General features: G+C 37.6%; 1 protein-coding gene across 1 annotated transcript in view; it reads right to left on the bottom strand.

The window, feature by feature from the left end:
- btbd7 (BTB (POZ) domain containing 7) overlaps positions 1–24,697 on the bottom strand; it is a 97,123-nt gene that overhangs the window by 25,125 nt on the left and 47,301 nt on the right. The window contains exon 3 of the mRNA XM_006632570.3: positions 20,763–21,845. Coding sequence (XP_006632633.2) covers positions 20,763–21,845 — 1,083 coding nt within the window. The remainder of the gene's footprint in view (positions 1–20,762; positions 21,846–24,697) is intronic.

The raw sequence follows: 24,697 nt of genomic DNA, 5'->3' as shown, positions 1-24,697 counted from the left end.
ATATTTGACAACGCAGCCAGGGTGAGAAGCAATCAATCTGAAACTATGGAAGCAAGCAACGTCAGTAACTCAGCAGCAAGAAGCAGTAGAAAGGTTTGACTTTAATGGGCAGGATTTGTGGTTTACATAGAAAGCCTGATTCCTTCCCTAAATTTTCACTACATCATGCTTTAGTGAGGAGTCATCTTGGGAAACAGATAGATCAGCTGTTAATCAGTCAAACTTCCACTACAGCTCAGTGCACGAGCTCTCATACCTTATTTAGCTCTCTTGAGCTCTATTTCATTTGTGAGGAATCAGAAACGACTACAATGAACTTTCCAGTCGATCAGAAAAGGAGGGGAAAGTGAGCTTCACACAGCGAAGAGTGAAGAAAACGGACTGGAAGACAAGTCAAGCCGAAGATGGATTAAAGATGTATTTAAGAAATGGGGAGATCTAATCTATTTACTTTTCACAATAGAATAACTTGTCACAACAGAGTTAGTAAATCCTGCTTTGAAAACAAATGCTTTAATCCAAAAAATGATTATCTGATATAACTGCACGAGCAGGATTTTATTTCCGGAGCATTATCATACAGTAAGCTCAAAGCTACGTTTTACTGCAGAGAATAGCGGCAATGCATACCATGATGTGGTGTTAAGTTAAAAGTGCATGCACTCACAAGATACAAAGCACATTCAGATTTCTGAAGAACACCAGTCACTAGTATGACCTACATGATGCAATTCTTAAAAGCAATAAAAGGCACAAGGTTTGTTCATATATGCTGTGCACAATGTGAAGGAATTACATAAAGATGAGGTTTAAGAACATGTGGATCATAAAGCAGAAGTCTGAAACTCATTTCACAGTGCAGACAATGCAATGTTCTTAAATGTCGTATTAGCTTGCTCTGATGTCTGCACTGAAAGCAGCCATTTGTGGCAGTAACTGGGCAGAGTGCAGCATGAATATGATCTACACCATCAATACTTTCAGGATGAAGGAATCTTATCTATGTAAAGTACCTTTTTTAACTTTTACTTCCAGCTCTTTCAAAATGCGGTCTTTTGGATTAAGGGTGAAATCAGTCTTTGTGCAAATTCATAGTCTCTGAACTACCAGCAGAACATGGAAATTGCAGCTGTATAACAAATACATAATACAATCTGTATTTGCAGTTTAATCTCAGCTGAAGAAATACATTGTCATTTATGATTTAGCAAGAGTTATTAAAAACCAAAGAACAAAAGTTTAACCTGTAACAGAAGTAACGTGCAGTATTTATGGCTACTGCAAACACTTGTTAATTACACAATAGGGACATAGAAGAATCAAACTAAGAAGCCATGGATTCTAAAGGAACAATACAAGTAGTTTACATTGGTTTAAATTATTTTACAGAATACAACTTATTCTGAAATTGCAGAGCAGCAACCAAGGCTCAAGACACGAACGTGACTGAAGTAAATACTTTATTTCAGTCTTTCAAAGCATTACCTTAAGACGCCTTAACAGTGTCTGTAGTTTGTAGTTAACTGCATTGTTTTTTATAGTACTGTATTATTTCTTTTAAGTAGGGCTGGGCGATATGGCCAAAAACATTATCACGATAATTTTCATATCAGTCGATACAGATAATTATTACGATAAATGTCAAATCATTATTTCTTTCAAGTTTAAAGGCAGATTTTTTTCTCCTGAGTGAAAGTTGAAGAAACCAGACAGTTAATTGGCAATTTAAACAACTCTTTGAGCCGGTCGTTGGCAGCACTACATTTGCTTCAGTGTCGCTCATTTCTCCACTCCAACTACAATCCTGTCAGCCACCACCGTGTAGGTAAACACCACCACGTTAGCTGCCCGGTCTGCAACACGCACACGCACTCAAGCAGTATTTTGTGCGCATGCGCATATCATGCGCAAAGCATAAACATATCGAACATTTAACAAACTTTTGTTAAAATTATATCGAGGAAAATATATTGAATTATTGCCCAGCACTACTTTTAAGACATTTAAATTATACCATTGAATTATGAGTTATGAATTGAATTATGGAATAAAATCTTTTTTATTTATAGAACACCTTCATATTCATCATTTGCAAGGAAACAACTGAAAAATTAAGTTTCCTAAAAAATTGCTGGCGCTAAAGATTAGGCATACACAGCAGAGCAATGATAAGTGGCAGGAAGAAAGAGATCTGGGGAAGACTACTCTACATGCAGCTCCAGTTACCTATCATCCTCTGGGTTATCAGCGATGTACAACAAAGCCCCAGAAAGGATTACAATAAACCATCCAATACACAAATAGTCTGAAGCAAAACCACCGTGCATGTACATAAGCCATTACTATTGCTTGTAGCAGCATTCTGAAATTAAATTATATCACCAAATATTTAGACTAGAATGAAATATTAATGAGGAATACAACCAGTTATGTGTAGAATGTACATATAGTCACTCAGATTAAGTTTTCTCTTTATTACACACTAGGTTTGAAGTCTATAATACTGTATATATACACACATATACAGTATTATAGACTGTATGTAACACAGTTACATGCCACTTTACATTAATGTCAAAGAGATACTGGTGACACAAATTAAAAAGTCCATGCACTAGACTGTCTTTCAACCTAGTTAAAGCTTTTGTTTAGAAGTGTGTCACAAGTTATGTTGCGATTATGTGGGTGGTGAACATAAGCAATGATTTTATTATATTTTATGTTTGCACCGGTTCCAAACTTAAGAAGTGCAGAAGCATTAACAAAAAAGCACAACATATCCATTTCTCAAAGTAAGATAATCTAATCGGGTGCTAAGATAAATTTGTTTAAAATGGCGCTTAACATGCTTATGTTAAAATGATTGCTAGATCAAGATATAAATGAGTGATGGGTCAGGGTAAAATGGTTTACAAATGTCAGGTATACATGTACAGTACTGTCCTTTATTAGAGTGAATCACACATTTAGTCTAACATATGGTTCCTAACCCTTCGTTGTTCCATTGATTAAGTGGGAAGCCTTGTCCCATAAGTCTCCTTGGCAAGGTTTTGTTATAGATCTCGATTTTCTGGTCCTTAACAACAACAAATATCGTGGACCCCCTGTACCATTTTCTTTCAATCTCGAGGCTTTTGGAAGAAAATTTGTAAGATTTCACTAAAACAGAGTTAATGGCTCCCTCAGGGTGTGGGCCAGTTCTCCAGTTCAAAGCAACAGTTCAGTTGGCTTATAAGAATTTAAGCTCCTACAATGTGCTGCTTAAAATCCCTTCCCACCAGCTCTGTCATAAAGGGAGGGTGTTCTGTTTCTTAAAAACTAGTTATAATTCTCTGGTTTTACAGAATTTCACATCAAGTACTAAATTAAAAAAAGAAAATGTTCATTAGGGTCTGCTCATGATAGAGGTTCATCACGATAGTCTGCCAGATCCAGCTACTTCTCTCACATAACCTTTACAATCCTAGACACCTTTTCACCACCATCAACAGACTGCTAAAGCCAAACAGCCTCACCCACATTACCTCCCTTAGCGCAACTTTGCAACACATTTTTAGCTCCACTGTCGACAAAATCTGGCATCGCATTCTCTCTAAAACGCATGTCACTTCCACACCTTCCTGTTGCCAAACTACTGGTGCCATTCTCTCCAAATTCTCTCATCTTGACTCTGTATCCATCAGTAAAATGGTTTTGCATATTAAATCCACCACCAAGCTACTAGATCCCATTCCCACCACAATCCTGTTTTACTTCCAAAATTCGGCAGCCAGAATCTTGACCGGGTCTAGTGCTAGAGATCACATCACCCCTATCCTGGCGTCCTTGCACTGGCTTCCTGTCAGGTTTCATGTTGACTTAAAAATCCTCATGCTCACCTATAAGACTCCGCATGGTTTGGCACATCAGTACTTGTCAGTACTCCCCACCTTGCAACCTTTGCTCTTATAATTCTGGTGTTCTATTTGTCCCCCAAGCCCGTCTACACTCTGTGTGTGACATGGCCTTCTTCTGTTATGCCCCAAACTCTGGAAATCTAACCCTAAGGATATCAGAGATTCACCTTCCCTAAAATAAAAGTCTTTAGAAAGGCCTTTACTTAACTGAATCTGTTATTTACCCCTCTGCTCCTCCTGTATTCAGTACCCCCATAAATGGTCTTCTCTCATTATATATTTTCATTTCATTTAGTGAAGTTGTCGTTCTGTAATGCATTCTGAGAAGCCACCTTTAAAGGTGCTATATAAAATAAAGTGTATTATTATTAGATGCATTAACTGCAATCTATCCAACTTTTTATGAAGGATATATCAGAACTCTTTTTTAAAAGCAGAGACTCCTCTCCAGAAAGCTGCAGACTTCTACTGTGTATTATTTTTCTTGGTCCTGGTTTCTACCAACATTTGTGTGCATCATTTTTTAGTTCTCAATGTTCCACGATTCATAGATACATAATTTCTAAACTTTGGTCTACACATACCACTGAAAGTATAAACATGTTGCAAGAAATATGTTATACAGTGATCACAAACTGAAAGCATTTCAAATGAGCCCATCTGCAAACATTCCAGGAAATATTTTCAGAAAAATTATAAGAACAGTTCCTAAAAATTGCAATCATTTGCACAAGCACATTATTTTTCCTTTCTTCAATCCTTCTGTGATTCGGACCAACAGCCGAAGGGATTATAGGTCTCTGCACTTAGAGAACCACGATTCGTTGAATTTCAGATCACTTTGGGAGTTTAAGCCCAAGTAGTTCTATGCAACTTTAAGCATTCCTTCAAGCACACATCAATTCAAAGATTCAGTTGATATAATTAAAACAAAAGAACATAGATAAATAAGTTATTAGTATTGTAAAGAAATTTGACAGTATAGTGTAGGATCCTCTAATGCACAAATTAACATTTTGATTTAATCATATCCTCACTTGACTGATTTCATGAGCAACTAATTGTTTTTTTTTCAGACTGAGCTGGATTGCACTACTTTCCAGAACTGTTTTCCCCTTGATGTTGCAGGCATTGATCAAGCACCTATTCTTTTTTTTCTGTAAAAAAGCAGCAACAGTACTTTTTCCAACACTGTAGATAATTGTTGTATTAATTTACTGTCAGACAATATATTCTACAATTATTATCAGGGACTGCCAGCAGACAAGCAACAGAAAAGCCATAAATACCAAATAAAAGATTTGTTTTTGAAAACTTAAAACACATTAAGAAAACAGCTAGAAAAGCAGCCTAGGCTAGAAAAGCCTGCTTTTCTCCAAAGATATAAATATCCCCTCTCATAATAGGTCATTATATTCCTATTCAACTTAATAGTTTTATTTGCACTAACTTGCTCTTGGTTAATGTTTCAAATTAAAGATATTATCACAATCATGCATACCTAGAAAACTTAATAGTAGCAAATTTCTGCCTCATTTATTTAAACATTTTCACAGTTTTAAATACACTAGAAAAACTCACTACCCAAGGCTAAATGAAAAGCAGCTAAATGTCCTTACATTCCCTTTTTATATGCACTCGGAAATCAATACAGAGTTTAATGAGTTTTGTGGACACCTTTGTTAGACCCAGAGCAAATTTATGCCCTGGAAATGAGTAAAGCTAACCAGATGACATACAACCCTCTCATTCACATTCCTTTATACAAGAAGTAGCTCTAACCCTCGTCTTGTCACTACAGCAACCTGTTATACAAGGGCTGGATTAGTTATTATGGGGTTGGTTTCCTTTCTTGCCCTGTTAAAGCAATGGATCCAAAAGCCTTGTATCCTAATTACATTTTAGTGACATGTTCCAAAAGATATGTCCCTGTTGTGAAAGATCAAACACCGTTTAAGGAGCCTGAGCAGACTTGTGCCAACTGGTCATGTCCTCATAAAGTTTTAGATTTTTCCTGTAGCAGCAGGGTGGTTACTGCATCAAATGGAATGCAGGGACCAGGCAGATAATTTAATACTCCATCAAAAGGACTGAAATAACAGTCTTGCAAAAAGGTGTAAAGGAGTGTTCCAGTCAATTTTGTAGAATGGTTAGATTTTCTTTGTAAATCTTTCCCATTTGCCAAATTACAAGGCTGCTCAAATCTCACTAACTTTGGGGCTCAGAAGAACAATTTTCCAAATGGCTGCCACCAGAAAAAGTATAGAAACTGCATTATAAGATTATGCATAGCATGAAAGTGTCTCTGTGAGAAGGATACGCATATACTTGGTCTAATGTATATGGCATTAAGGTTAAATGCCTTCAGCTACAGACTGTTATCAATGGGTTAGAAATGCTACGTACTACAACACAAAGGCAAGTCAAATCCAGACTGTCTGACAGTTGGCCCTTTAAACTAGATCTGTACAATCACACACTCAAATAATATGCAAAATCCTTGATAAATCATTTTAGGATTACTTGGATTATTTGCACTTCAGCAAACATGATCTTTGGAAAATGAGCGAACAGCATAGTGACAAGCTGCCAGCACACATTATGAATACTGACCAACATGTGACCACTGCACTGACCTCAGTTCTCTAATGAACTGCACTAACAGAGACATGGAGAGAGAAGATACCGACACTGAAGTCCACAGCTGTTACAAATGCTGTTTGTTTAATTGGGCTCATCGTTTACACCAGCAGACCACACAAATCTATAAAATATTTGAGTCAAGCAAGACAAATGCATGATACTGTATGTTAAGTAATTACTGTTATGACTATAAAATCTGAATATAAAATAACTGTTTTTTTCCCATCAATAACCAAGTGCATGGCAGTGTAAAATCCCAGAACCCGGTGAGCACCTCCAATTCATTCTGAATTCATGTGTGTCAGCTCTTCATTTCACAAAGTTATGCAAAAAGGTAAAAATAAAATTCAAATCAGATATAAAACTTGGTCAAAAGACAACTTTCAAGCTCTTGCAAAAAGAACATTAGGCACTTTGCAAAAACCTTAAATCTCTGCAGATCTCTGATATTTTACTGAATAAAATACTGAAATTGTTTAAATAGTGCTTTTTTTTTCCTGGAGGGCCCTTACGCAAGCATTTCAAGCTTTTTCTTATTTTTCTTCTCTGCTAGCTGTGCAGCTTTCTTGGTTTTGGTTCATCGCTTATTGAAAACACACTTCCCTGTTTTCCGGTTTCCATCCTGAGATTCAGCTTTCATATACTGCAACCAGTGGACAGTTTATATAACTATGCAGCTCTTTGTAATTTAATCAGAGAGCTTAAGAAAGATGCACAAATGTCAAAGGAAAAACCTTCCTTGCATTGTCATTGGCATTCACAGCCATACTGAGATGTATAATGCATTTCTAAACATGCTTAAGAAAAAGTCTATACTGAGAATTTATAATTCTATATATATTTTTCCCCACTTTCCACGGCAATACTGCAAGTTTAAAGTGACTTGAACCCAAAGCTCATTTGCACATCAGAATGACATACCCCTGAAGGATGTCAGTTATCATTTTAATGCAGATGAAGTGGTAGAAATGCAGACATAAGGATATTTTGTTTTTATTTTTACTTGAGCAGTTTTCATTGCTCAAAAGGTCAGCTTTTCAGCTCTACCTTTAAAATATCAGTCAGTCATCCCCGAGGCTACTAAACCATGAGAAGAACCAGAGCCAGCATAAAACAGAAGAGGAGAATTACAATATGGATTGATACCAAAATCATAAACTCAAGACAAATGCACAATACAGTATAGTCGCTTACAAGGCCTAATGCAGTCTTGATGTGGAATGTAATATTTTAAGTGTTCCCCCCAGGAGCATGTAAGATTCAGTAATATGTGTTTAGTGGAGTAGATAAATAGGAGCATTCCTAGAACTATTTGGTTATATTGTACAAGCAATTTCACTTACTGCAGGGAATGACCCATTTTTTTACTACGGGACAATTTACACATATTAAAACCATGTGGCTCTGTTCATAAAGGGTTAAAGGCTGTTAGAAGGGCAAAACTTGAGTCATAGCCATATGTTTAACCCCAGCTGCAATTTATGAAGGAATACTGCAATGTTAAGTCCCAATGCATCTATGATAGTAGTAAAATACTATAGTCGATAGTCTAAACTACCGACAGCCTCAAATTCAGATAAAGTTGCCAATGCTGATTGTTGGAGAAACCATGAAAAAAAAGCTTTTTTTGATTGAATTGCGTTTTCATAAGGTTCTGTTGCCTGTAGTAACGGGAAAAAATATGGAGAACTGCAAGGGACCCCTCTCCTGGGAAGCAAATAATTGTGAGTACCAACAGGGAAGTGAAAGCAAATTTATTATTTAAGAGTAAGAAAGACCTTTTATTTCAAACACGGTATGAGGGATCACAATTGACAATAGAAGTAATCTGATCATTGCGTATTGTCCTCCCCCAAAATTGTTAAATCAGTAAAAATTGTACTGTAGTGCACTACTCTGTTATACAGCTTGATGTTTTCATAAGTAACACTGCATAATACTTTAGGTTTATGTTCTTTTTTTCCTAATATCATGTCACCTTCGAATTTACTCCAAATCATCACAGAGACAGCTAGCATTTTCTAATATATACTGATGGAAAAAATAAATGCAACATTTTCTGGAACAAGAATACTATAGTTATAGCTTATGTACTTCACAAAAAGTTGTCAATTTGTTTTAAGCTCTCTGACCAGCAATACAGCTTGTGCAGTAAGGCATTGCAACTTGCCAATCACATGAAAGCTCGTTAAGTGCGCTTTTACCCAACAAGGTCCAGGTGGAACAATGCCTTATTAAAGGCCTTAATTCAAAGCTTAGGTCACTGCAAGAAAAAGGCCACACTTAGTTTTCTGTGCATTCCATAAACCCTCGAATGTGACCAGAAGCAAGGAAGAGGGCCATTGGCATGCTGCAGGCAGGCATGTCATGTGCCAGCGTTGCCAGACACTATGGAGTAAGGCGCTCTACTGTGTTCTGACTACAGAGAAGGTTTCAGCAGACCGGCAGGACAGATGACCACCCAAGATCCAGTCGCCCCATGAGTGACCACACCAGAGCAGGACTGACACATCAGACTGGTCCATCTGAGAGATCGTTTCAGATCTGCCACCCATACTGCTGCTGAAACTGACGGCAGACAACGCCCGCATCAGTGACATGACAGTAAGGCTCCATGCTGAAGGCCTTTAAACAAGGCGACCTGTCAGAGGCCCTCTGCTCACACCTCCTAGACATTACACACGACTGGCTTGGGCCAGACAGAGGCTGCGATGGACTCGTCAGCAGTAGCATCAGGTCCTCTTCATGGATGAGTCACTCTTCAGCCTGTTCCACACAGATGGGAGGGCCAAAGTGTGGAGGAGGTGTTGTTTCTTTTTTCCCCCATCAGTATATTTTTTGAAGATGGATCACTTTTAAGCAGTATACCATACGGTTTCATTTCTACATCTTATCTCTCAATGATGCATTTTCTGAACCACCCATGGTGCTCCCAGAACATTCTTTGTGCTGGTTATGTCATCAAGAGGTGACAGACTGCGCTCTTAATGACTATGTTGTCAATTTGTAAAATGCTTAATTTAGTTAATTAAGAATATCCAATTACACTGACAGGCTGAAGGACCTGTATCTTTTAAATCTTGAGCACAGAAGACAAGGGGACCTGATACAAAGGCATCAACAAAGTCAACCTGCAGATATCATCAGAATGAATAGCAAAACATGACCTAGAGGGAACAAGTGGAAACTACATAAAAGTTCATTTAGAACTGAGATGTGGAGGCACTTCTTTACCCAAAGTGTTGTATAAAAATGGAACAAGTGGTCCAGGTATGTTGCTGAAGCCGATACTCTAGTTTCTTTCAACAAAAGTCTTCTTGGACCAATAAACTACTAACTAGCAACTGGGTTAAATGGGCCAAACGGCCCCCTCTCATTAGTCATCTTTCTTCAATTAACTTGACAGCCAGCAAGTACTTTCTTAAAACTGTACAGTGTCTCTATTACTTGATAAAAGCAGTGAGAAGAAACATTACCCAAAGTCTCATGATAATGCATATATCATGAGAACAGCAATACACTCATTAAATAACTAAATTTGGTTGCAGAAATGTCTGTGAAACTGTACAATGCAATCACATTCTTAAAATGTTAGCATTTTATTAACTGTATGTCAATCTCTTTAAGTGTACAAAAGGCCACCATATTGGGACCACCAAAGTCTACTTAAGAATAATAGCACACTAAGTCACATTTAAGGAAAGGCTAAAAAAATTCTGAAGTGGCAGTGTTCCAAAACATAGTATTATACTTTCCAATTGGCAATGATGTATTGCTACAGCTGTTTAAGTAATGCAACTACCCCCCCACACACACACACAGAATTCACCCAAAGAAGACTAAAAAACCTATCTTAGAGATTCTGAGCTAGTCTTCTCTCATGTACTTTTTCTGCTTTTCTTTGGGACGTCAAGATCTGCATTCCCCACTGGTGTGCCCTCTGACCCCCCCCTCCCCACCAAAAGAAACACTAAATAAAATGTTGAAAGAAATTGCTTCGCCCACATTACTGAACTCTGACAAACTAAGAAATTGTGTCATACAAAACAAGACAAAAACCGAACAAAGCCAGTCCGACTTCAACCTTAAAAACATTCGAAACCAAACTCAAACACCGCTGCACGCACTTGATTTGCGAAGCTTTCGTGCGTTTGGCTACCTCGACTCAACAAAGCAGCTCACCCACAGCGTGGTAACAGAGCCAGTTAAACTTACGTCAGAAAAAAACTGTAAACACGTTTTTAAAAACCAGACTTACACTGGCTATATTCCAAATGTATTGCATTTCATATGACATATGGCATAAGAATTAAAGCACATGAAATCCTAACACTTAACAGGGCCCAGGTAATTATTCAAGCCTATTTGTATACTTGCTATTACTTTGTATATATCAAGGATTTTCCTTTGTTCTGAAGTATTTTGCACTTAACATGCAAACAATTCAAGATGGCAGATTTCACAGAAAACATTAACTTGGCAAAATGTTAGTTTTTGAACACTGGAACTTCAAAAATATATATTTTCCATTTCTTTATTACATTTCAAGCTGCTCCTGGTTGAATACAGCTAACATCCAATCAACTACAAAGCTTGCAGACATCCATAAGTCAATAATTTCACATTTTCAAAAAGTGTGTTCTTGCGTAAACAAAGATGACTGTCTAGCCCACTCTCTCTTATCAAATTTAGCACTGACATTCCCGGCTCAATAGAACTCAAACTTTACCAAGATAGCTGTCTTATGTCAATCAACATATTGTTCACACATTCTAGTTTAAAATATTAATTTGATTAAAACAAGATACACGTCAGTCAGTGTGTCTCTCTGATCTATCCCTTCTCCGCCATCATCATCTATCCCATAGGAACCTTTCTGCTTTACTACAGCAATCTGGGACAATAATATTGACTTGGAAGCCATAAAACGACTTATTAAATCAGAAAGCTTGTTTGAAATGGAAAATATTGGCAAAACTGCCACTGAAGTGCAAGGCCTGAGGAATATGGTTAATAAAGCTATCAATCAGACCAGGGATATAAAAGGTGCAATGTGTGAAATACCAGCATGCTGTGTTTTGTCATTTGCAAGGACTGCAAGAACAACAGGCGTCGTGTGGATTTCTCCGGGGAGGAGGAGGAGTAGCAGGGAGGGAGATATACAGTCAGCATCACATGTCTACATCTGTAAAACTAGATTAAAGTACCACTGCATTCTAACTGCAGCACCTACAAACCAGACGTCCAGCAGAAACATGAAATCAAGCTGCCTTTATCAGACTATCCCCCCCCCGAGCTTTAGGATCTCTGGGGATTGTGCAGTAAACTCCTGGGATGGACATGCTGTAGGTGGAAAGTTCGACTCAGAGCTTTCCATTTTCTAGACATGTAAGCTTTAAAAAGTAGCCCAAACTACCCAATTTCAGGTGCCTGGTTTACAAATTTGCTATGTGCTCAAGCAATAATAATAATAATAATAATAATAATAATAATAATAATAATAGCTTACACTTCTATAACATTTTTCCAGACACTCCACTCAAATTAGGAGGCCGTGATTGGTAAGGGCCAATGGGAAATCTGGCTAGGATGCCAGGTTAACATCCCTACTCTTTGCGTAAAGGACCTCAGTTTTACGTCTCAACCGAAGGACGTCCGAAGGACAGGGTGAGCGCCCCCTGTTGGCCCCACTAACACCTCTTAGTTTTTTCCAGGAGGTTTCCCATCCAGGTACTGACCAGGCTCATACCTGCTTGGCTTCAGTGGGTAACCAGTTGTGAGTTGCAGGGTGATATGGATATAAGCAATCAATAAAACAAGTATGGCACAAATATTATTAATTAAAGGAGCCACATGAATGCCTTCATATCTTTAAAACATGCACTAATACCTGTCCTTCATACCCTCTTTTGATTCAGCATTCTCAAATTCTTTATTCGCATACTTCATAGGATGAAAACTCAAACTTTAATAGCTTTTCTTAAATTCAAAAAACCGAATCCACTCTGTTGAAACTTAAAAAGCAGGTATAACAAACAAAAAATAACACATTGAATACTGTATACGTTAATGCTTCTGTTAAATGAAAGTTACTACCTCAGGTTAAGCCACTTATCGTTATCTGATGTACAGTACCACAAAAAGTAACTAACTCAGGCACTAAGAGTAACTTTAAATCAAAGAGCTTGTGAGGTTTCTCTGAATCACTGCTCTCAATTCTCACTCTCTCACATCTATGGTAACTGCTGTAGCACAAGTAATTGCTAGCTATCTATCGCAATGGTTTATTTAATGATGATTTCTTTCAAGGATGGCAAAGGGTTTTCACCAGATGGGCATACAATATAATGGTTTTTTCTCTCTTCTTCAGAATCTGCATTAACATAAGGGCCATCGTTTCAAATAATTCAGATGAAAACTGGAGACCATATACATGGCTGTTTCCTTCTGCACAAAGAGTAAAATTTCTATTTAATATACAGAGTTAGACTTTGGTTTAGATCTGCCAAGTTCATGGTTTATACTGTTAAAGGAATTTTTACAAATTGGCATGTGTTTTTTAAGCAAACATTTTAATGGACCCACTACAATGTGATCAGCATATCTGGTTTTACTCTACTGTGACAATATTAAGGCTAAAGCAGAGAAAAGAAAAACTGTCAGCTACCTTGTAAGTGAATAGTTTTTTTTTCCTTTTCACATAGAAAAAAGTAGAAAAGGTCTGTTTTTGGAAGAAGACAACTCTCTAGTTCTTCAATTTTTTTAACTTTAGGCAAATATCCATCTGTATTCATTGCAACACATTATGTGGTACAGTTAAATGTGTATTATTGCTCTTATAATCAAATACTGGCATGAGCATTAAACTCAAGTAGATCTGTAAATGTACAGGACCTGTTTTCTATTCATTTCAGATCTTTGTGAGGAATGGTTACCGAGGATGCTAAAAGCTCTTTTAAAAAAAGATTAATTGCTTAATTTATTCGGGAAGAAGACAAGAGGTTCATACCTGAGCACTTTACAAACTGCAGTATGCATCACTCTACAGACCAATGTCCTTACGTCTGGCTGGGTGCTTTAATAAAAAATCCAATCCAATAATTAATGGAAAAGCTAAAGTGGCATCATCCATTAGCAAAGCTTTCATGCACAAAACTCTCCCTGAAGACTCCATACCATGCTTACCTTTCCTATGTCCACAGGGACTCCTAAAAGCTGTTTTTAGGTTCATTTTAATTTCCTATGGCCTCTTGCCAATACCCTAAATGAAGACCATGTCAAAGACATGACATACATGAGGCATGAGGCAATATGTAGACATTTAGAGTCTAAAACGGGAAAAGTGAGCTCTGACTGATCAATTTCCTCATCACAAGAAATAACTGCACTTTTTCTGACTGGTTTATGTTACTATGTAAGCTACTTATAGGTAGCTTTCAGTGATTTTATTTGGCTAGAAACATCATCTGTACACATAGATGCCGCGATAAGTTACATCAGAGGTTCACAAAATTAGGTATGTGGGTCCCCAAAACCAGGGTTTCATTCCTGCCAAGCTCTTCAACTAAAAAAAAACAGTTTTGTTTGCAAATTCTCTACAACAAAGTGAGAGATAGTTATGAAATGCATTAGGTCAAAGGCAGCCTCCATGATGTTTAGAAACTGTAAATAGGAGAATTTAAAATAATCACATAATTGGGTCACTTACGGGATTAATTCAATTCAATAGCTGTGGTGACACCAAACTTAGCAGGTGTGTGTCTCCACAACCATGATCTGTAACGCCTGATTTACCTAATTGATTTTATCTTGTCATGTTGCTTTACCGATCCTGCATTCATAGATGTTTAGCTTTAAGTGTTCAAAGGATGCAAGTGACCTGTTTTATTGTCAGGAAGTCTTTCTGTCCCATTATTTTGTGTAAAACAGACAGTGATTATGTTGGAACACTCTAAAACTATCTTATGCTGAAGACTGTTCTGTTACACAACCACGTTAGACATTCCTTCTTTGAAATACTTCAAAAAAAGAAACAGCATTTATCCTTATTTGTCTTGGAAACTGCTAGCTATTGGGTTTTATACTTAACAGGAGCTGCAGAAAAATATACTAATAAACCTACAATAAAATAATAAACAGAATAAAAAGCACAAAAGGCTTAGCTACTAATTTGCCTTCCTGGCATTTCAGCAATCTAAAGGGAACACTAAACAATGTATTCTACAATCATATTTCTTATCAGATTGAAAAAAGGCACAATATTTGGAATGGGATGTTCATTACAATCTCCTATATCACTTTTCTTTCTTGCGCAAATAATTATTTCAGACTCCCTCAGGCATTCTTCAGCAGCCCACAATTTGAAAAAAATTGCTCTGTTGCACGCCATTTATTTTCATTTTACTATACCCACCTATTTCTTCATATGTAGTTCAATAAATTATTTTTTCCATTTTTTTTGTGTTTGTGCCTAGTATACAGAAACTATTTGACTTTCAGTGTATTACAACTTCTTACAAACCATACAATGATTTGAGTAAGTAGTCGACTAGTGTCTAGGGTAGAGGTCATTAAACAGCTTTAAATTATATTAATATACTATCTGATGCACAATACATATAGTAATGAAGAAAGCCTGGCTCTTATCAACAGGATTGAAGGTGGCACGTCAGAGAACCCCAGAGAATGTGATGTTCTGCTTCAAACGTTAGCAGACTAATAGAGAGAAACCAGCTCTGTGAAGGACAGGCCATGTGCTGGAAGATGGAGGGTAACCACACTGCCCAAGAAACATCACATCCATCTGATCCATCTGCACAATTGCTTTCAACTGCAGTGCCTTAAAGTATAAGAAATTCCAGAAAGAACCCGCACATCAGCAGAATGCTTCAACATCTGCATGGAAATGATCTTCAAGCTCAGAGGCCAACAAGGGGTAACACAATGACAACTGAGAAATGGATATGCTAGAGAACATCTGGGGTGTCAGCAGAAGTGAGTATTTATTTACAATACCATTTTGCTCCTGCCAGACCTTTGGAAGATGATGCATGTTGACATTATGGCAAGCGATTTCACTGTTATATTGCTAAAACCATCAAGTGGGGCGATGGTGGTATGATAACATGAGGTAGAACCTCCTTTAAACATAAAAACACCTTTGGTGCATGTTGAGATCAACCTTATTGCCCAGTAAAACATTGGTAAAAACAAAAATCAACAGGTCTTTTGTTCCTGCTAACAGATTTTCCAAGAAGACAATGCTAGACCACTGTACCAGGATTAAAATGATGATTTTAAGAACACGATGCTTTGGTCTGGCTGGGGTCAGTTTTTTCTCCTGACCGAAGTTTATTAACATATATATTGAATGAACTCTTCAGTGCCATCAATTGGAGACTACCACACCTAGTAAACCCCACTTATTGACCGCATGTGCACAGGAAGAGTAATAAACACCCTCTCACCAGGAGCTGGTCAGGTCTGTGTGTCAACACTGCTAGAATTATATCAATGTCCAGGGAGCTCATATGCAATAATAGTAATATGTTTTCATTTTGACAGCACATCATGTTTCTTTGACGTTTGTTCATATTTTTATGTGATTTTATTAAAATACTAAATTAAATCCATTAGATCTGCGTGTTAAATCTTATTCTATGCAATTGTGCAAAACTGTTGAATATTACATTGCAAAAAGTCCTTCAGGTCACTCATGTTCAAGCCCATCAAAGTCAGCTTGTTTAATGGACCCAAAAGGGAACATTTTTTAAACTTTTCATCTTGAAGCTTTTTCATTGGATCATTAAATCAGAGTACATAGACAGCAGCAGACTGGCATAAAAAAACTCAAATTATGATCACATCTAAACAAGCATTTTAAAGTCACCCAGGAATTAGAAACTAGATTCATATACATAGAAATACTAAAGCACTGATACTTTGCATTTATTCTACAAACCTACTTTGCTATCTGTACTGATGAATATCAAGTTAATTGTTGACACTCAAAACTCCAAAATGAGATGTATTTCAAGTATGACAATGACCTTTCACTTAAACACAAGTAAAAGCAAATTCCTGAAATGGAGATTTTCCTGGATTTATGTTGCCCTCACATTGCGATACATTCACCCTTTTGTTATTTGGTGCAATAATCAGATTAACAGCTGATACTTATTTCCCTCTCCCTAACCCTACTAATGTTGACTGCGAATACCACAAAAAGAAGAAACAGTCATGTCATGAGAAACTTTCTACATGACTCTACTAGTTCACTCTCAGATTACAAGCATGGGATGCAACTTGCAAACTACAGCGGAAATTTTCTGGAATCAAACACATCCGATCAAATTTCCTGGTAACCTTTTTTCTAACATTTTAATGAAGAAAGTATACCCAGTAGATTTATAAAAAGGAGTCAGATTAAAATTCGAAGCCACTAACAATACAAAGGGTGTCTCTCCTCTGCCAGGACAAATGTTCCAAGGCTCTTTGAGGTTTGAGGCTCTTTGGTTTGGACCACAAGGTCCATTCTGAGCAGCTCTGCAAAGACAATCTATACTAAAGTGCTAGATTGACGTCAGCTCAAAATCTGGCTGGGGAACAACTTTCCAAATGATATACGACAAGAACTGGGTTAACCATTTTTTAAATAAGGTTTCATCAGTTACCAGAAACCAACCATTCAGTGAAGGTTTCAATAACAAGCATTACTGAAATCTACTTTCAGACTGTGATAAGCCATTTTAAGACAGAAATTATATATGGTCTTACGCTCTGCTTATTTTAGATCTTAAGCTACATTTCTTTGATAGATGCACCTTATTTATACTGCATGCAAGCTTCATGAAAGAAGAGAAAACATTACCAGCAATTTCTACCACTTTTTGTAAGATCCAGCTCCAAAAAGGCCATTAAAAAAGACTTGGGATTCAAACAGTCAAGTATACTTCACAAACAGCAAAGTAAAAGCAAGAACACTGGCAATTTCTATGTTCTTAATCTTTATACACATACAAGTATATTCTTAAAACCTATGGGGAAAAAAATAAAACCACACAGAATTGCTTGGCATACAAGTCAATGCAAATGAAGTGGCTTTCAAACAATATAAAATCTGAGCTAGTTTTCACCCCGTTTAGCATAAAATCCAGTAGAATTCTAACAGTGGAAAACTTGCAAAATAAAGGATCAGCCCTGAACACACATTTTCCTGTGTCGTGGTCGAAGCTATCTAGACAATGAAGGCCAGCACTTGGTAAAAATACCTAAACTCACTCTCCTCTGAGCTTCTCAATGTGCCCTGAAAGCATCTTAAGAGTAATCTCTATGCCACCCAATTTCACAAGCATCTTACTGCCAGGATTTTTGGAGAAATTAAATCTTTGAACTTCTGTTAGTGTTACTCGGACCTTTGGAATTGATCTTCTAATGTCTCTACAATGGTTGAACCTGTTCATTGACATTTAAAGGAAAACAACTCCAAATGGGATGCTAAGAGGACACATTTATCTTCAATTCGATGTAACAGGCAGAACTGAAGCAAGAGCCTAAATGAAAATTTAGAAAAAGAATGAGAAGCCTAACAAAACCAATGCTGTGTCATTTTCAGCTTATCAAACTATAATTGTCAAAATGTAAACTTAACAATTTACTACTATAGGGTCCTTTTAGTTACAACTCATATTTACAATATGAGTATTTGCAAGTCATATTTATTTGCAATTTCATATTTGCAAGTAGGATGACACTAGGACTGATTTACTTTCTCAAAGCAAAAGTGAATGTTCTGTTTAGTAACAAATAATAGTTTTACTTTCCAAACCAACACCAGTCAGCATGTAACCCTGCATCAAACTCAAGTATAGCCATGTCCTTTGAAGCAAAAAAAAAAAGATAATATTTCATAATTTACAATCATGTAGCAGCTCGTTGTTTTTGTTAATTGCATGTTTTGTGCCAGTTCCTTTAAGATTATTCTCTCCTTGGGCAATATTCCACCCCCACAGACATGCAAACATAAATTTAATAAAAGCTCTCCGAGACCTAACACTCAATGGATAACTTCAGAAACAGCATAACCCTGATGATTCTGGACACTGGTGTCATTGTTTCAATTCTGGGCATCACAGAGCAAATTTATTTTCCATGCTCTCCCAGGAACTACCTAAAATAAACCATTAGCTCTGTCTGGTTTTGTCACAGCTAACATTTAATTGCACACAAATTCTCAGCTCATGTTTAAGAAAAGAAGAATGAAATTCACACTCTTCCGTCTTTTTCAGTTAAGTGGAAGTAAAAAGTAAGAATGCAAAATTTTCTTCTAAACATTATCAAAGTGCATTTTATATGGTTCTTTTGTCTTCCCTCTTCTAATAGGACTGCCTTTGCCTTCATATGAATATTCTGAGATTTCTCTTCCTCTTAGGTGAATTCAGAATCAATGCTCCCTCTGCAGCATTTAAAATGAGGAGTTAATAACAGGACTAAAAATTGTAAGGAGAAGACAACTGTGATACGGTTGGCAGCAAAACTACATGGTAAACCACTTGCTTACAACTACTCCAAGTGGAATCTGCAAGCCTACTAATTTCATTTGGTACTGCCTTGTTGCCGAACCTGTAATTGAAAGCAGATCTCAGGAACAGACAGGGGAGCTTTCATTCAGAGTCAGCTAACTGCTGCTATAGCTCAGAAACTGCTTGGATCAATATGCTCAATGAAAGATATTGGAGACGCGAGCTGTAAACAGCTATGCTCTATCAAACTACCGAAGGAGACAGAATTACTTGTGACATGGGAAGGCTTCAAAAATCATTACCAAGCTGGACACAGACATTGAAAATTGTTAGCATTTTACAAGCTGGCTGATTTTTTTAAACCGTTCCTTTGATCAAAAGAAGAATTACTGGTTAACATCTATTAAATCGAGCAAGTTTTCTCTCTTGTATTATCTAATACATTGTTTAAGTCATAATATTGATATATTGACTTTCAGCTATTAGTTAAATCTATCAAAGGTTGGGTATACTTAAAATCAGATAATTGAATCAATAAACATAAATGCACTCAATACAATGAAATTCCAAGACAAAGCATTTTGAAGAGCACTGAAAACGATAAATGGCAGGAATATGACAAATATTCCAGCCACCCTTACACAACAAAAATCAAATTGATACACTTCTTTAGAAATGGCCTTTTTCTGCCAAAAACAATCTGTTTTCTAGCAATAATGATGACATGTTAACACATACAGTACTGAAAATGCAGTAACTGGTAAAGTTCTATCTTTACCAAAAGCCTAATCAATAAAACAATTTAAGAAGGTAATATGTCAAGACTTTAAAAATATATTCTCAGAGCTTGGAGCAATCATTTCTAAGAAAGAAGGGAAGCCAAGATTGGACAGGGGTTTAAGGTCACCTAATCGATTCTCTGAGGGTGCAATGCATTTCACAAGTTATATTTAAAATCATTGTGATAAACAGTGGCACAGACTGAAAATTTTTTGTTCAACTAATTCTTCCTAAAACATCCATTTAGTCATTTACAAGTAGAAGAAATATCAGCAAACCATACTAATCTTTCTAACAAATATCCTTATCTTCATTTGATCAATCTTGAAATGTTCTGTACAATCTGACCAAATTTTGTCAATCAAAAATGAAACGGAATGAACCCTAGCTTTACCAATATATTATGTTGCTTAATTTAGATTGATGTTCCTCATAAATTTTGAGAAATATATTTTTATTTGAAGATACTTTTACATTTATCTTTCAGTAATGTATGTAACAACCCACCACACAATGAAATAAGAATTGATTTTAAAAGGAGGAATGTCACTTTGAATGCTTGCTGAAACCTTCTGCTGATAAATGGGAATTGAGTCAAAACTAGTCATAAAAGAAATGCTTTATTGGTATAAAACAAGACACTGAATGGTGACTTCTCAGGTTACATAATGAACTTCTCAGATTATAACTTAAAGGCATGCTAGGAGGAGATATAAAATTAAAAACAGTTTAATCAAATAAAAATCACAGAACCATAGCTTTAAGTCATTTACCGAGGGATTTCAGCTATCCAGCCCCAGCATTAATCAAATAGGAAGCCAAAAGCCCTGCGACATAAGATAGCTACTTAGTCACACTATCTAACATCTTGTAAATTAATTACGCACTATGGAAAACTGGGGGTGAGGGTAGCAAAGCTTACCTTGTGCCAGCATATTGAATTCCAAGAAAAGTGCAATATGGTACAGCTCCATTGCTTCTTCTGCTCGGCTCATGTTTCCCTTCCCTGCGACCAGAGCTTGTACTTCACTCAAGCTGCCCACCGAGGGGCTGCAGTGTAGCACATAGGAGAGGTCCACAACATCTGTGTACATACAATGGAGAATGACCTTGGCGTACTTCTTGGGAATGATGGATTCGTCCAGGATGATCCTGGTTGGCGTCTGCAGTGTCCGATCTGTAATCTCCTCCCCTGTCCGTATTCTCCTCTGCAGGAGGTTGCGAAAAAAGGGAGAGCGGGCTGACAGAATAGCTTTGTGGGCTCTCAGCTCCTCCTCCAGACAACCCTGATTGCCCCCATAGGCTTCCACCAACTCTGTGTCGGAAGAAAAGCTGAGGACAGAGTCGTAATAGCACATGTAGTCAAAGAGGCCACGCATATCCACATCTAAGGAATTTGGTGTCCCAAACTCCTCACTGAGTTGCACCAGAATATCTACATTCTGGAAGCGAGCATCCTCCATGCCAAACTCCCCCGTGTACAGGTAATGCAGCAAAGCCGAGAACATGGGCATATCAATGCCAGCTGTGTTGATATCCATCATGATCTCGGCCCCATACTCAGGAGAGGAGGAGAGCAATGTCTTGAAAAAAGGGCACCGTGCAGCCAGGATTGCCCGATGCACAGGAAAACATGTGTCCTGAAATATTAGGTCAACATCGGTGCAGTATTTGTACTCATAGAGGTCAGCCAGGTCCTTCTGTAATGTTAGGGCCTCAGGTCGGGCCAGACTAGCTTGAAAGTTGAGCTCCTTCAAAGCAGCTGTCCCCTCATACTCTTCCACCAAGGCATTGACATCCCTTACGTCCCAGCCCGACAGCAGCTCTCGCATCTGCTTGGCATGATCAGCAGAGCGGCTAGACTTGCGCCTCTTAATGAACTTCTTCTTAAGAGTGGCCAAGCCTGAGCTCTTCTTCTTCTTGTCCTGGGGTTTGTCATGGCCATGCTCCAAGCTATAGAGCTTTGACTCGCAACCATAGCCCTGATGAGAGTAAGATGAGGTACCTAAAGAGAAGACACACCAAACACAAAAAAGCTGTTAATTTATACTAAACCATAAGCTTTTTTTTTTACTAGTTCAACAGAAGAAAGAAGCACATGGCACAAGTTTGTCAGAGTAAACACTAAAATGGAAAACAACACTGGTCAAAACTCATGAAACAGCTTTTTTTCCCAGCATCTTTACCTGAAATTCACTTTTATAGTTATTATTAATGTATTATAATTTCCCATGGGACATCTGGTCGGTAAAAACTTAGGGGCAAGAGACTGACCCCAGAACTGGATGCCGCTGTCTATTCTGGAGGGGAGATGAGGGTAACCAGTGGCAGAAATAGTCCTTTCCCTGGTAAACTCAAGGTGCTGCTACCCCCTCGAGAGGCCTAAAGCTTAAGTGTTCAAGCCTGAATTCCCCTGGCCTACAAATAATTCAAACCTGTACTTAAGTTCCTCAGTGCATTTTGGCTTTGCTCCCCCAACGTTTGGCTCTCTGCACACTGGTGTGTTCACGTTCTCAGTAACTACAATTGTGTCAGCAGCGAGATGTATCACTGTTGTACAGAGATGGAAGAGAAATAGAAAAGCCCTTTCAGGGAGTAGTGGCACTGGCAAAAAGGGAGAGCTTCGAGTTCATGATGGAGCAGGAACATCATCTCAGCATGGCCTAGAGCTCCTCCTCCATGGCCTGATGCTAGGCCATCGCAGAGCTCTACAATGCTTTGGCAGAGCAATTCAATTGCACCCAACTCCCTCCCACCCTGAAAGCAAGATCCTTCACCAGGACTGGGGCTGTAAGCTTCCCTTGACCCTGGTGGTGTACAGAACGGAAATGGGCCCCCAGGCAAGGTTGCAGTGTGACAACCATGAGTGACCACAACTGCCAGCATCTGGAACAGTTGGGCATGGATGGCCAGCACAGACACTGAGGAGGAGGGAGAGGAATCACTGTGTCCTCACAGGACATTTGACAGGGAGACACTTTGGGACTTGAACCCTGGACCCGCTCTGGTGAGGAGATAAGAGTAGGATTGGATCTCTCCCTGCTAGCCTCAGACTGCCCCACCCTTTTGGTTGGGGCATTTAGCAGCAAACAGTGCACAGAAGCATTCCTTCCAGGATAAGCTCATTTGGTCTTTGCCTTCAGTGCTCTGTATACTGGTTAACACATACAGTACTGAAAATACAGTAACAAGTAAAGTTCTATCTTTACCAAAAGCCTAATCAATAAAATTGTTTTATGAAAGTAATATGTCAAGACTTAAAATACATTCTCAGAGCTTGGAACAATGATTTCTAAGATAAGATCTGGTGTACATCAGGTATCAATAACCTAAAGCTACAAAAGGGAATTGTACACAGTATGTACCGACACTGTACAGACACTGCAAAACTCAGACTTTTAATTTTATACATTATGAAATAAATTTTAGCCTAAATTCCATGAACACTTAAGTTTTGCAAAGAATATTAATAATTCACATAAAAGAAACAGAACTCTGAGAAGTTGTTTATTTTAAAGGCTTTCAATATTTAACATTTTTCCTCATTCGCTAATGAGTGAACATTTTTCCCCCGAAAAGGAAAACCAGGACTATTATATTTTCTTAAATTATAATGAAATTAAAATTTATCAATAAAAACTATTTTACTTTATATGATTACATTATTTCCAACAAATACCAATCAATGTCTTTAACATGAAGTTCCTAAACTGTATTGCTCCTTTGAATATATACATTTTTTAATTTGATAATCTAGCACTACTCTAGACAAAATCCTATTGGACAAGATACAACTAAAGAGGATAAATGTTTGGACACTTTTTGTCCAAACATTTGTGCAGAGACACATTTAAAAATTGACTATACAGATAGGGAATACATGAGGGAATTAAAACTGTTCCAAATAGCCATATAACAAAAGCAGACGCAGAAAATGCTCTTTCAATCGTACTGTAGTATACCTGATGTTTTAGTCTACATTATATTAGTTTTGCACAATTACTGTATTGACACCCTTGTCTTTTGATCTTAAATTGAACAAATTCCAATAAAATATCGTGCATGCTCTAATCCAATTAATTTTCTTAGCAAGCAGCTGAAAACTCCCCAAGGAAAAAGAGCAACTGTTTTCAATCAGCTGGACTTCATGGTTCCTGGTCTATGAGATACACATTTACATAATTTAGCAGATACCCAGAAAGAAGTTCTTAAAATGGGAGAATACTTTTTCCCCTGAGAAAGGAAATGTGAAAAGTTTCAGTGTGACTTTCTCCTGCTGGATTTGCAGACAGATCTTCTCCTTCTCTAGCAACACCATTAAAGCCAGAGAAATGTATTACCAAGTTATATTCCCTTAATAGCACTTCTGGCAGTCTCTTAATCAAAGGCTCAGATTCTCATTTCAATGGTAATTGAACTTCATTTTTGAAGCATGAATAAGATATCTTTATTAAAATGCTGCCTAATGACACTAGGGTTAATTACCATTACACTGTAAGAGATCCCATTAATGTGTTTTACTTTGATTAAGCACATTTTTGGAAAAAAAACATTAAGAACATGTCTGTGATTAGACGTAGTTACTCAGAAAACAGGTAGAGATGAAGATAAAGACCACCTAGAAAAGTAAATCATCTGGGCTGTCTAAGCCAGTGGTTCTCAAACTGTGGTACGCGTACCGGCAGTGGTACGTAGAGTGCCGCCAGGTGGTACGCCAAATGACCCTGGAACTGTGTCGTGTGCGCTGAAAAATCGGGACGGGTTTTCATATTTTGTATTTTAATACGTGTCGAATACGCAGCCTACGTACTATGATACAGTGCGCGCTAATACTTCAGTGGACGCAAGAGATACTCT

Source organism: Lepisosteus oculatus, chromosome 8, assembly GCF_040954835.1.
Source record: "Lepisosteus oculatus isolate fLepOcu1 chromosome 8, fLepOcu1.hap2, whole genome shotgun sequence".
Classification (NCBI taxonomy): Eukaryota; Metazoa; Chordata; class Actinopteri; order Semionotiformes; family Lepisosteidae; genus Lepisosteus; species Lepisosteus oculatus.
The sequence above is the reverse complement of the archived record's forward strand: the minus strand, read 5'-3'. Positions and strand labels throughout refer to the sequence as shown.